This window comes from Neovison vison, chromosome 7 (assembly GCF_020171115.1).
Source record: "Neovison vison isolate M4711 chromosome 7, ASM_NN_V1, whole genome shotgun sequence".
In the NCBI taxonomy this organism is placed as follows: Eukaryota; Metazoa; Chordata; class Mammalia; order Carnivora; family Mustelidae; genus Neogale; species Neogale vison.
Window position 1 is genome coordinate 164,633,172 of NC_058097.1, and position 13,659 is coordinate 164,646,830.

At 37.6% G+C, this 13,659-nt stretch overlaps 1 protein-coding gene across 3 annotated transcripts in view; it reads right to left on the reverse strand.

Moving 5' to 3' along the window:
- Positions 1-13,659, reverse strand: part of PIK3C2A (phosphatidylinositol-4-phosphate 3-kinase catalytic subunit type 2 alpha) — a 105,532-nt gene that overhangs the window by 69,281 nt on the left and 22,592 nt on the right. For all 3 annotated transcript variants that reach the window (XM_044258902.1, XM_044258901.1, XM_044258903.1), the window contains exon 2: positions 9,771-10,905. In XM_044258902.1, the coding sequence (XP_044114837.1) occupies positions 9,771-10,841 (1,071 nt within the window). In that variant the 5' untranslated portion in view covers positions 10,842-10,905. The remainder of the gene's footprint in view (positions 1-9,770; positions 10,906-13,659) is intronic.

Genomic DNA, 13,659 nt, shown 5'->3' on the forward strand with positions numbered 1-13,659 from the left:
CACCGTATCATCACATTCTGTTTTATATTTATCATAATGTGAAAGCCCTCTGAAGATAATCTAATTTTACTCAATGTTATATTCTTGTAGAACTTAAATCTCCGGGTCAGAAAACACCCAATCATTGGTTCAATTTGGGAAAGGGAGAATAGAGAGTTATTAGTAAGTATAATTTCAGTTTTATATGATGAAAATTTTTGGCGATGGATGGTAGTGATGGCTGTACAACAGTATGAAATGTATTTAATACCAGTGAACTATACAATTAAAAATGGTTAAGACAGTAAATCTGCTTATGTGTATTTTACCACCCCCCCCAATCTAGCAATTACTGAGCATTTATTACATGTCAAGCCCTGCTATATGAAATTTTAAAATATGTTGTTTTTTAATTTATTTCTTACAAAGCTTTTGTAGGTGGGTAGTATAATCCCCATTTTACAATGAGGCACAGAGAAGTTAATTAACACAAGATCACACAGCTAATACAATCAGAGTTAAGATTTCAAACCAGGCAGCCTAGCTTCAGAATCACATGCTTAATCACTCTGCCATTCTCACCTCTCAAAAAGGCCTCCCTAAAAAAAACTTAAAAACATAATGAGAAAAACAATATTATGACCTTTGCAGGAGCAATGCTATATAGAAAACATATACTTTTACATGACCCAATAATCATCTTTCCTTCTTTAATTCTTTTTCATGTTTTACTTATTAACAGATTTTGAATCTCCTTAGTGGAATTTATAGATTTTTTTTTTAACCCAAAAAAATTGTTCTATTCAGAGTACCTTTCATGAATTAGGTCTTTCCTTTCAAGAAGATTATAGACCACAGATCACACAGATCATTTAATTTCTGTAATATTCTATATAAGTTTCAATTGACAGTGACAGAAACAGACTACAACTATCTCTCTAGTCATACATCAAGATAAAAATACCACCTGAAAAGTTAACTCAAAATGTTCTGTTTTCATTTTGTTCCTACAAGTAAAAAACAGCTGAACTGCCAATGTGTCATCTCATATAGTAACATTAGGGTTTTTGTTTTTCTCCATTCTTTCTGGAACAACTTTTTTTTTTAACATTTTACACTTTACACCTATTCCCTCAACTTTTGCCCCCAATCCCTCCCTTTAATTCCAATCAACCTAGGCATCAAATAACCTTTTCTCCCTTGATCTTGCGCAAACCTTTATGTAGCATTCAAGGCTTTCTATTTTGTACTACAGTTATATGCACATACAGTGTCTCTCCTTCTAAACCAAGTTCTTTAAGGATTAGGCCTGTGAATGATTCATCTGTAACCCACACACTGTATCCTCAAATATTTTTCAATAAATGAAAGAGACAAAAAATTGCTAATGCTATACAGAAGAAAGTAAGGTCTGTAGGGGGGAAGACAGGGAGTTCTCTAGTAAGAAAGTTTAGGTTTGTAAATCCATGTAGGTGGTTACCATCTAGAAGTACCCTATTCCAGAGCTAAAGGCACAGATTTGAGGATCATTTAATTTCTGCTATTTTCTACTGGGAAATTTCTCTCTGCTAATGGCTGTAGGCATCCATCAAGATCAATGAGAGAGCAATATCCCACATATATAATATGTAAAGAGATTTACTATAAAGCATTGGCTCCTGTAATTATAGAAACTGACAGGTCTGTCAGTTGGCAAGCTGGAGACCCCGGAGATAATGGTATAGTTTTCATCTTAGTCCAGCAGGCTCAAGACCCAGGAAGAGCTGATATTTCAGTTGGGAGTCCAAAGGCAGGGAAAAAACCCAAGTTCCAGCTCAAAGGCAGTCAGGCTGGAGGAATTTCCCCTCATTAGAAGTAGGGTCAGGGTGCTTTGTTTTATTCAGGCATCGAACTGGTTGGATGAGGTCCACCCACAATAGGGAGGGCAATCTGCCTTTACTCAGTCTATTAATTAAAATATTAATCTCATCCAGAAACACCCTTCAGACAACCCCAGATTAATGTTTGACCAAATGTCTGAGCACAATCAAAGGGACACATAAAATTAACTATCGGAGCATCTCAACCACAGAGAACCAAGGAGTCATATCACTGCAGGAATGTAGAGCGGTAGCTTTCAACCTAACTTGGAGCCTCAAAATTAAGCACCAACCAAGAGAGTACAGGTAAGAGATATTAAAGACAACAAGAGCAAAACCTTGGAGAAAAGCCTATGTTTAGAAGCTAGACAAAGAAAAAGGAGGATTACGGGAAGGAAACTAGGAAGTAGATTTAACTAGAGCACAGAAAAGAAGTTTCAAGGAAAGGATGCAGTCAGCTGTTGCAAATGAAGCAAAAGAGTTGGACAATGATTATGCTCACTAGATTGGCAATTAGTATTCATATTACCAGAAACAAGTTTCTGCAATACAATGAAAACAGGAGAGACTGTAAAGGCAATAACTACAAATTCTTCTTTAAAGAGTAATGGTAGAAAATAATCTGGGGAGACAAAAACAAGAAAAGAGGTGGAAGAATTAAGTTTTGAAAAAGTGAAAGAATAGCTCCTCCAACCAAACCAGAAAGATGAGTCAAATCTGAGGTGGGCAAATGCATACAAAAATTGGTCCTAACCTCACTAGTTTTAAAAAAAAAAAAAGTAGTTAAGGTCATCCACCAGAGAAGGTGGAAAGGGTGGATTAAAGAAAGTGATGAAGGTTTGAAATAATGCACAAAACTCTACCAGTATATACTTTTTAAAACAGTTTTAAGAATGGGAAAGCTTTACACCTACACAGATGCAAGGCTCATGCCAGACTGTCCCAGAAATTAGACTGAACACAACACCAAATTTTCTTTTTTAGAAGATTTTATTTATTTGACAGAGAGACACAGTTTAGAGAGAGAACACAAGCAGGGGGAGTAGGAGAGGGAGAAGCAGGCTTTCTGCTGAGCGGGAAGCCCGATACCGGGCTCAGTCCCAGGACCCTGCAATGACCAGAGCTAAAGGCAGGCTCATGACTGAGCCAATCAGGAGCCCCCTAAATTTTCAATAAATATACTTTAAGTGTTATGTGTGTGTGTGTGTGCACGACATACACGTGTGTGTAAATATTATATGTCTATAACAGTCACTATTTGGAACAAAGTTAATCACTTCTTTATATGAATTTTTAAATAGTTTTAAAAAGATACTTCACTAAGCTATTGAAATAGTTTACTACGATCAGCTAGACAATGAAAATCATGTTGTTCAGTATTCCCTCTTACTTGGGGGCACCTGGGTGGTTCAGTCAGCTGAGCATGTGACTTTTGATTTTGGCTCAGGTCATGATCTCAGGGTTATAGATCAAGCCCCAAAACATGCTTCAAACTTCAGTGTAGAGTGTGCTTGGGATTCTCCTCTCCCTCTGCCCCCCACCACCCTATGAAATAACTAAAATCTTAAAAAAAAATTTCCCCTTGTTTAAAGTTAATGATAGAGATTCTGCCAATAGGGTATATAAACGCTTATAATGTTAATACAGTTAACTTTTAGAAAGAACTAAAACCCATAGAACTTTGCAAAGCCAGTTCTATGAAAATAATTTGATTACTAAAATCTTTGCAATCTGCTCAAAATAGCTAAATTTATAGATATTAACTGAAAGTCTGATTTAAACTTAAGTTGCCATAAGACAAATTTTAAATTCTATGCTGCCTCTTCCTGGTATTGGTCACAAAAATTTGAACCAAAGCCTTTAGATTATGAACAAAAGACACTAAAAGGAAACAGGAAGTAAGCTTGCTGAGTAAGAAAAATACTCTTTACCACAAAGCATAAATTCTTAGAGGAAATGAATACTTCAGCATGTAAAGTAATTATAAAGAATACGCACTGCTATCCCCCCCCCCAAATATGAGTATCAGGGAAAAGTTTTAAAATAACCTGATAGAAACCATCATTATTAAATGACTACTTATAAGTTCTACAGTCAATATTTAACTATATTATCTGCCTCCTTGAATTTTCTTCCTCATTGGTCCTTGTTCTATTTTCTGGAACAATGGACTTTAAAATTAAGTTACTAACTTGAATTTCTCAATTCACATCAAAAAACATAAATGGGATTTGCTTAATTTTAACCTTTTTATAAAACTTTCAGAACCTGCTGCCACTTGTCTGTTAAAATCTAGCACAAAAATGCTACTTACTATAGCACAAAGGTAATATACTTGATATACTGTGAAATTTAGTATATCACTATTTCATCTTTTTTACAATACCATGATTTTCAGTTATCCTACTTCCTGAATTGGTTTGAGAAACTATATCCATACTACAAAACTTTATTATTTTTTTTTAAGATTTTACTTATTTGAGAGAGAGAGAGAGTAAGAGAGATCATAAGCAGGAGGGAAGAGTAGAGGGAGCAGCAGACTTCCTGATGAGCAAGGAGGCCAATTCGGGACTTGATCCCAGGACTCTGGGATCACAACCTGAGCTGAAGGCAGATGCTTAACCCTCTGAGCAACCCAGGTGCCCTCAAAATACAAAACTTTCAGAGAAAGAAAAAAGTCCAGTTCCTCTTGCATGGGAACTTTCCAAACTTCAAGTATTACTCCGGAAATGTATCCCAGAACTCATCCAGTTTAACTGATAAGGGACAGAAGCAAAAAAATGTTCACCTTTAGCCCAGAAGGCTGACCGATAGCCTGCACAGTTTCAAAAAGGTTGCTATATTCTTCAAGAGTCTCATGTAAATCTCACCAATAATTAATATCAAACTAAATGATAAGCACCATGGAAATATTATGAAAGTAGTTTTACGAGTAGAAATTCAAAGACATCTAATGATTTAATACTCCCTGCACATCCCCTCCCCCTTGAGCACTAAGCATATAACCACCAGTTTCGTACAACTTAAGCTCTTTTTTGCCCAGGGGTCCTGTCCCCATTCTAATTAAATAAACCAAGCTGCACCAAACATCTCAAGAATTCTTGTCACACTCAACGATCCCACATGACCATCTTTATTTCACAGATGAAGAAACTCAGATCCACGAAGTGACTTATCTCCAATTAATATTCTCTTCAAAAAATAAAAAAAAATCGGGGCGCCTGGGTGGCTCAGTGGGTTAAGCCGCTGCCTTCGGCTCAGGTCATGATCTCAGGGTCCTGGGATGGAGCCCCGAATCGGGCTCTCTGCTCGGCAGGGAGCCTGCTTCCCTCTCTCTCTCTCTGCCTGCCTCTCGGTCTGCTTCTGATTTCTCTCTGTCAAATAAATTAAAAAAAAAAAAAATCTTAAAAAAAAAAAATTTTTAAAAATTAAAAAAAATCATCTTCTTCAAACAAAACATTTCCAATCTTTTCAATGGTTCCTTAAAGGACTTAGCTTCTAGCTCCTGAAAACTGCAGATGTCTCTTTTCAAGACATACCCTAGTTTGCCAGTGGTCCCTCTTTGAATGTGGTGCTCAGACAAAATTATTAAATGGGATTTTAATAATGAAATGATTAACAACTGCATTCCTCAGCCAGGCTGCAGTTAGACTCCTTTAAGACTGGGCAGGTAGCCTAAGCCTCCTCAATACAGAAATAGTGCCATTTAGTAAAGCTGTTGATATATACATTCTAGAAATCAAGCTCCCACCTGAGTGCTCAGCTGCTCAAGTCATATTATTTTTGCTTACCTCGCTTATTAGCACACTCATGTTTCTCATACAGTTTGCTTACTCCTTGATCCTTAACCCCCATCCCATACTGAAACTTTTTTTTTTTTAACATAGGCTCCACACCCAGCATGGAGCCCAATTTGGGCCTCAAACTCATGACTCTGAGATCAAGACGAGCTGAGATCAAGGGTAAGACACTCAACTTGACTGAGCCACCCAGGTGCCCGCCCCATACTTAAAGCAAAATCTAACAGGTTTCTGTTAAAACTGATGCTTAGAAGCCTAGTTAATTCTTTTTTTTTTTTTTTTTGAAGATTTCATTTATTTATCTGAGAGATAGGAACAGAGAAAGCTACAGAAAGCACAAGCAGGGAGGACAGGGAGAAGCAGGCTTCTTGCCGAGCTGGAATAATGTTTCCTTTAGGATAAATGACTTTCCAATCCTGAGAAAGTTAGAATTTGAGACAGATAATGAAATAAACCAGTCATTTATAAATATTTTATTAAATTCAAGATAATCTATGTATTGTGGTCATAATGCATATATTGTAGAGATGTGAATACATACATACAAAGGTGTGATGCAAGGAGCAGGATTATTTCAAAGTAACCTGGATGCTCATTCGGAATTGCATGGACAATCAAGGGCTTTCTGTCTTCTACCAGTAGGAGGACTAAGCCTACACTTAGCTCCCTACAAGACTAGCAGCTTCCTTTTCTTTGATAGCAGACACTGCAACTTTCCACAGTTCCTGAGATCTGTAAGTTCTAGGCAGCTGCCCTTCCCAAACAATTCCTGAAAACAGCTGAAATCCCTAATCCCTCATGCTTCACCCATAAAAAGAAGACCCACACTTGGGGAAGGATCTCTCCACTGGAACGCTGACTGAAATGTGAATCCGGCAGTGACCTGACCTGAGCAGGATAGGCTGTTTTAACCATTTAAAAACGTACTGGGTGGCTCAGTTGGTTAAGCAGCTGCCTTCAGCTCAGGTCATAATCCCAGCACCCTGGGATTGAGTCCCACATCGGGCTCCTTGCTTGGCAGGGAGCCTGCTTCTCCCTCTGCCTCTGCCTGCCTCTCTGTCTGCCTGTGCTCGCTCTCTCTCCCTCTCTCTCTGACAAATAAATAAATAAAATCTTAAAAAAAAAAAAAAAACTAAAACGTACAATTCACTGGCTTTCAGTACATTCACAATGTTGTGTGGTCACCACCACTATGATAAGAACACTGAAATGGTCTAATTCTTTTTTTTTTTTAAGATTTTATTTATTTATTTGATAGAGAGAGATCACAAGTACGCAGAGAGGCAGGCAGAGAGACAGGAGGAAGCAGGTTCCCTGCTGAGCAGGAAGCCTGATGCCATGGGGGGCTCTGGGATCATGCCCTGAGCCGAAGGCAGAGGCTTAACCCCCCTAGCCACCCAGGCGCCCTGAAATGGTCTAATTCTAGAACATTTTCATCACCCCCAAAACCCCTGCACCTACTAAGCAATCACCTTCATTCCTACCTTCCCACACCCCTGGAAAATACTGGTGTGCTTCCTTTCTCTCTGGATTTGCCTTCTCTGGACATATGATATAAAATGAATCATACAATACATGGTCTTTTTTATCCTGCTTCTTTCATTTATGTTTTTAAGGTTCATCTATTATATATACTAGGACTTCACTCTTTTTTTGTAGGCAATATTCCACTGTATGAACATAACACTTTGGTTTACCCATTTATCAGTTAATTGGGGTTATTTCCAATTTGGGACTATTATGAATAAAGTTGCTAAAACCAATCCAATTTGTAGAATGAGCAAATGATTTAAACAGACATTTCTCTAAAAACGATATACAAATGGCCAATTAAGCACATGAAAAGATGCTCATCATTAATCAGGAAATGTAAATCAAAACCACAATGATATGCTTCCTATCCATCAGGATGGCTATAATCTAAAAAATGGAAAATAACAGTACTGGCAAGGATGTGAAGAAACCGCAACTCTCAAACATTGCTGGTGGGATGTAAAATGGTGCAACCACTATGGAAAGAAGTTTGGTAATGCCTCAAAAAGCTAAACAGAATTACCAGCAATTCCTCTTCTAGGTATATTCCCCCTCTGCCCCTGCTTTTTTTTTTTTTATTGGATGACTCATGGCTTAAAGTTTCCCCTTCTCCTTTTAAATACTTTAGAAAATGACTGCTATTTTGTCAAAATACACAACAAAAACCACAACAAAATGACAGAGATATTAAGAGAAAATAATTTGACACTGTATTTAGGATTCCAATTTAAAATTTAACTTGCAATTTTTTAAAGTATTAAGAGATTATGTGACTGAATTTGTAAATATTGAAAAGCTTAAAAGAGCTTAACATATTCTTAATGTGAGCTGTAGTCAAAATACATTTATAAAACACTGTATCTGGCAAAAAGAGGAAATTAAGGGCACCTGGGTGGCTCAGTGGGTTAGGCCGCTGCCTTCGGCTCAGGTCATGGTCTCAGGGTCCTGGGATCGAGTCCCGCATCGGGCTCTCTGCTCAGCAGGGAACCTGCTTCCTCCTCTCTCTCTCTCTGCCTGCCTTTATGCCTACTTGTAATCTCTCTCTGTCAAATAAATAAATAAAATCTTTAAAAAAAAAAAAAAAAAAAGAGGAAATTAAGATTTTCCTCTTTCTTCTGATAATGTCCTCATCTTTTTTCCTAAGCTTCCTTACTACCTGCTTCTTTCTCCAAAATGGCTTTTCAAAGTCACAATTCAAGATACACCCATCCAAAATCATGCAAAATTTGATTATTCGTGGGTGAAGGGATGGGGTAACTGGATAATGGGCATTAAGGCACGTGATGTGAGGAGCAACTGATAAATTATTGAACACTACATCTGAAACTAATGGTGTACTATGTGTGAGCTAATTGAATTTAAAATTTTTTTTTTTTAAAGATTTTATCCATTTATTCAACAGAAAGAGAGGGTAAGCACAAGCAGGGGAAATGGCAGGCAGAGGAAGAAGGAGCAGGCTCCCCACCAAGCAAGGAGCATGACTAGGGGCTCCATCCCAGGACCCCAGGATCATGACCTCAGTTGAAGGCAGATGCTCAACTGACTGAGCCACTCAGGCAACCCTAACTGAATTAAAAAAAAAATAATAAAAAATTTGCAGGATGCCTGGGATGGCTCAGTCAGTTAAATGTCTGCCTTTGACTTGGGTCAAGATCCCTGGGTCCTGTGATCAAGTCCCGCATCAAGATTCCTGCTCAGCCAGGAGTCTGCTTCTCCCTCTGCCTGATGCTCGCTTGCTTGCTCTCTCTCTCTGGCAAATAAATAAAATCTTTATAAAAAAAAAAAAATTCACTTCTCCTTCCCTAAAGGCTAGTTGGTTACCAGCTCCTAAAGAGTAGTTAAGGGCTGATCTTATTAGCCAAATGCTAGAATTCACATTAAGGGGAGAATGAGGCTTAAATATTCCCAAGATCCATAGATATAGGAGCAAAATAGAAATCTGTAATGATATACTGTATTTTGAAAGGAGAAGTCTAAACCCTGCTGCCTCTCTTCTGAGGGAGGAAGACATCCTTTCCCAGCTACCCTTAACTAATTTTACAGATAGTAAGATGATATGAACTCGGCAACTACACCACATAGGCTATAGTTCCAAACTTGACTTTTATCAATATAGGTGTTTACAGAGAGACCTTCATTGGCTTTTACTTCCCTTCCTCTTGCTCTTCCATTCATTCATTCACAGTTAAAATCAACAAAATAATATATGGGAAATTTTCCATAATGGGGTTAAAACCCAAAATTCCTTGTTTACCCTGAAAAATTAAAGAGATAAAGAAGAGAAAGTAGGACCATGTATAATGAGAGGATAGGGAGAGACATAAAAATTATCTTAAATAAGAGCTTATCAGTGACAGCTAGATCCTTGATTAGGTTTTTAAATTTATAATCCTATTAAAAATATTAATAGCAACTAATTATTCAATTGACCTAAACACATTTAATTCTTTCCCACACAATCTAAGATTCACAGCACATTTAAGAATAAAGAAACTAGATTCAAAATGACAAACAGTTCTTTTACCTAATAAATTATATACTTAACATGAATTCTGTGTTATACTACTAAGTTTGAGAAGTTAGTAAGAAAAGACTATACCTGAGATACTTGGCCCTGGACTTTTGTAAACTGAGTTGTTCGAATATTTAAAGACTGGCTTCTTGTTACTGTTGCCCCAGAAGGAGATTTTCCATTCACCTTACTTTCAAGGTGACCACTTGTTGGTGATCGCTCTTCAAGAAGAACAGCATCCCAAGGATCCTCTGCTAGTAAACCTGGAATACTTTTCTCTTCTTCATGATCTAATACCTCTACATTGTCCACCTTAGGTTTACTTAGGGGATCCAAGTCTAACCAGTCAAATTTACTTATATCTTCAGACTTTGGAGATACCTGTAGATTGCTGACTGTTGCTTTTGGATCTGTGATCTCCAAATCAGTCCTTGCTTTTCCATTTTTTAAAAATTCTGATGTACTAGCTATTTTGTCAAACAGCTTTGCCATGTCAGGACTGACTACTGGACGATAGACAGGTAAGCTTCCCTGTGGATGAAAGGGCGTGGCAGGTGTCAAAGGGTATGAAAAATATGGAGACTGTCCTGGGAAAGTTAAATATATAGGTTCTGTGGATGGAAAAGCAGGCATTCTTGGATTGAAGCCATTCTGGAATACAGTCTGTTTACTGCTATAAGTTGACTGATAAATAGAAGGTAAAGTGTAAGTGGAAGGCCCAGATAATCCAGGTGGCCACTGTCCTCTCTGAATAGTAGGTCTAAGATAGACCTGTGTTGAAAATGAAGGGCTCAGAACAGGAGTAACTGGCAAGACAGGTGTTTTCCTAGTTTCGAAACTGTCATCCAGCAATAGTTTCTCAAGTTCAGCTTGGGTAAGCTTTTCTACATCAATATCTACTGCTCTTTTTTGGGTATCAGATTCAGGAAACACCATGAGATCATAATCCTGTTTGTTATAAACTTGTGCTTTTTGTCTGGTGTTGCTTGACAACTCAAAGCCTCTCTGATGATCAGTCACTCGTCTATCCTTTTGCAGTTTTGCTAAAGCTTCTGCTTCCATCTGTAATGCTTCTTCTTTGTCCACTTCTTTTGTTCTTGTTGGTTCCAAATGTGATGAACACTGTTTAAATCCATTATTGCTGGATATCTGAGCCATGTCCACTTAAAAGACCAAACCTTCCCTAATATATTTTTTCTTGTAGCTTCCAAGATGGCAAGACCTATACATAAAAATAAACATAAACCTCAATTAGATTTTTTAAAAACACAAATAGATTTATTTTGTTTGTAACCTACCTCATATGATTTAGGATTTAAAGCCACTTACACATAAACAACCAAATAAAATAAAATGAACAGTTGTGGGACATCTGGGTGAAGAAACATTTTAAAAATATCTACACAATGCTGGGTTAAGGGATATGTTTAATCATACATGACTTTACCTCATTCCCTGACCTAACAGGAAAGCTAGCACTGTAAATGAACTTAAGAACCTTTCATTTTAGGTGTCTCAGTGGCGCTGTTAACCAATGGCACTTTCCGCAGGACTCTTGGCACAAAACAACTTAAGGGCTAGTCACATATTGCCAAGAGTTTAAACAGGGCTTACTGTTATGCAAATAGCAAGTTCAAATGGTTTCAATCTTTTGCTATTTGTTAAATTACTCATAAGCCAATTAGCAATAAAAGTACTCAATATCTAATCAACAAAATCAAGGATTATCAAAACACATATGAAAAATTGATTAAGGGGTTATAGTATTCTATAACTATTAATGTATAATGTAACAAAGATCAGAAAAATAGGAGTAGTTGTAATACTCCTCTCAAAGGTTAAATTATGGCTGAATTTGTCAGTTTTGACCACACTTCTATTGGGTTATCTGAAGTTAAATCATTAGTTGTAATACTGGGGTATCTGGCTGGCTCAACTGGTGGAGTATGCAACTCTTGATCTCAGGGTTATCAGTCTAAGCCCCATACTGGGCACAGAGTTTAAGAAAAGAGTTATAATCTTAAAATTCTTCCTTTTTAAATTGCTAAAATATTTATTCATAAGCTATAAGAAATAGTTTATTAAACTATCTCATCAGTTCAAAAAAATTCGTAGTCTTCTACGTAAGATAAACATAGTTCAGATCAAAATTACTGTATGAAGCAAAATGACCAGTTAGCTACTGTGTAACAGGGCACATTTCTTGCTTTTCTTATCAATACGAATCAGGGATTAATTATGGGTCTGGAGTCACATCAGCTTGATTTATGAAGCTGTAAGAACCTGGGGAAGTGAAAACTTCCCCACATGCCTTAGTTTCCTAACTTTTTTAAAACAATATTTATTTATTTCACAGACAGAGATCACAAGTAGGCAGAGAGGCAGGCAGAGAGAGAGAGGGGAGGAAGCAGGCTCCCCACTGAGCAGAGAGCCCGTTTTGGGGCTTGATCCCAGGACCCTGGGATCATGATCTGAGCTGAAGGCAGAGGCTTTAATGCCCCAGTTTCCTAACTTTTTAAAATGAGAAAGTATCTATCTCCTAAATTAGAAGGATTAAATGAAACAATTCAACTGAAAAGTGCTTATTATTGACCTTGAGCATAAGCATTAAATAAATCACATCTATTATTAATCTAAACTGATTTGAGATTCACCTAGTTTGAACACCTAGAAATCAAGGGAGCAGGGTGCCTGGTGGCTCAGTGGGTTAAAGCCTCTGCTTTCAGCTGAGGTCATGATCCCAGGGTCTTGGGATGGAGCCCCCTATCTGGATCTCTGCTCGGCGGGGAGCCTGCTTCCCATCCCCCCTCTCTGCCTGCCTCTCTGTCTACTTGTGATCTCTGCCTGTCAAATAAATAAAATATTAAAAAAAAAAAGAAATCAAGGGAGCTCTTACTTACATCATTTTTCTAGCACAGTGCTTGTCTATAGTATATAAAAAATATGTTTAATGATAGGAGGTAAGGAAACACTCAAAGTGATTTCAGATTAATGTAAAACAAATGAAAATCCTAAGTGCTGAGGTAACACTAAATGAAAAAATTACTAGTGATGAGGACATAAAGAGATAGTCAAGGAAGACATCCTTTGCAAGTCTTTTTATACAACTGTAGTTAAACTTCTGAGGCATTTCACTGAAAAGCTTTTCCATATTTTTCCCTTCTGTGGTAGACTGCAAAACCAGGCACAATGCACACTTAAATTTGTATACTTCATTATACACAAACATCTCATCTCAAGAAAAACTGTAAAGATACTGACTTTTACTAAATCTATACAGACTACGTAGAGGAAAAAACTGACATCTACTATTTACTCTGAAATTCAACAAAAAGTAATATAAGTTAATTAGCTGAGAGAGGGATAGATGGATAAACATGTGCTAAAGCAAGTACAGGAAAATATTAATAGAACAATCTAGTTGGTAAGCATATGGGTATTAACTTTGAAATCCTTTCAACTTGGCCGCATGACTGAAAATTTTCACAAAATGTTGGATGGGGAAGAAGAGGTACAAATTCCTCCCACTTCAGCACACACTTCCCCTTTATAAAGTTACTTCGCTTCTCCTCCCATAAAGGGTGGGAGTCTAGTTCTCTGTGTGACTTGCTTTGTCCAATACAATATAAAAGAAGTGACACTGTGGGAGTTCCAAGTTCATGAGAGCCTGACTGCTTCATCTCTTCCTTTTTTCAGTGCAGCCACTGCCATGGGAAGGCTCCTATGAGAGAGCACTAGGAGAAAAAGGTACAGCCAACAGTCATCACCAACCAGCAAATATGAGCAAAGCCACCACCTTAGACCATTCATCCACAGTCCAAATGGCCACATCCACATTACTGACCCAAGATAAGACAGCAGAAAAAACCACCTACCCTGAGTTCAAGCCAAATTGCTAACCCACAAAATCATTTTGGAATGAATGGCTTAGTACAGGGCAACAGATAACTGGTCAATCTTTCCTTCTCACTTTCAG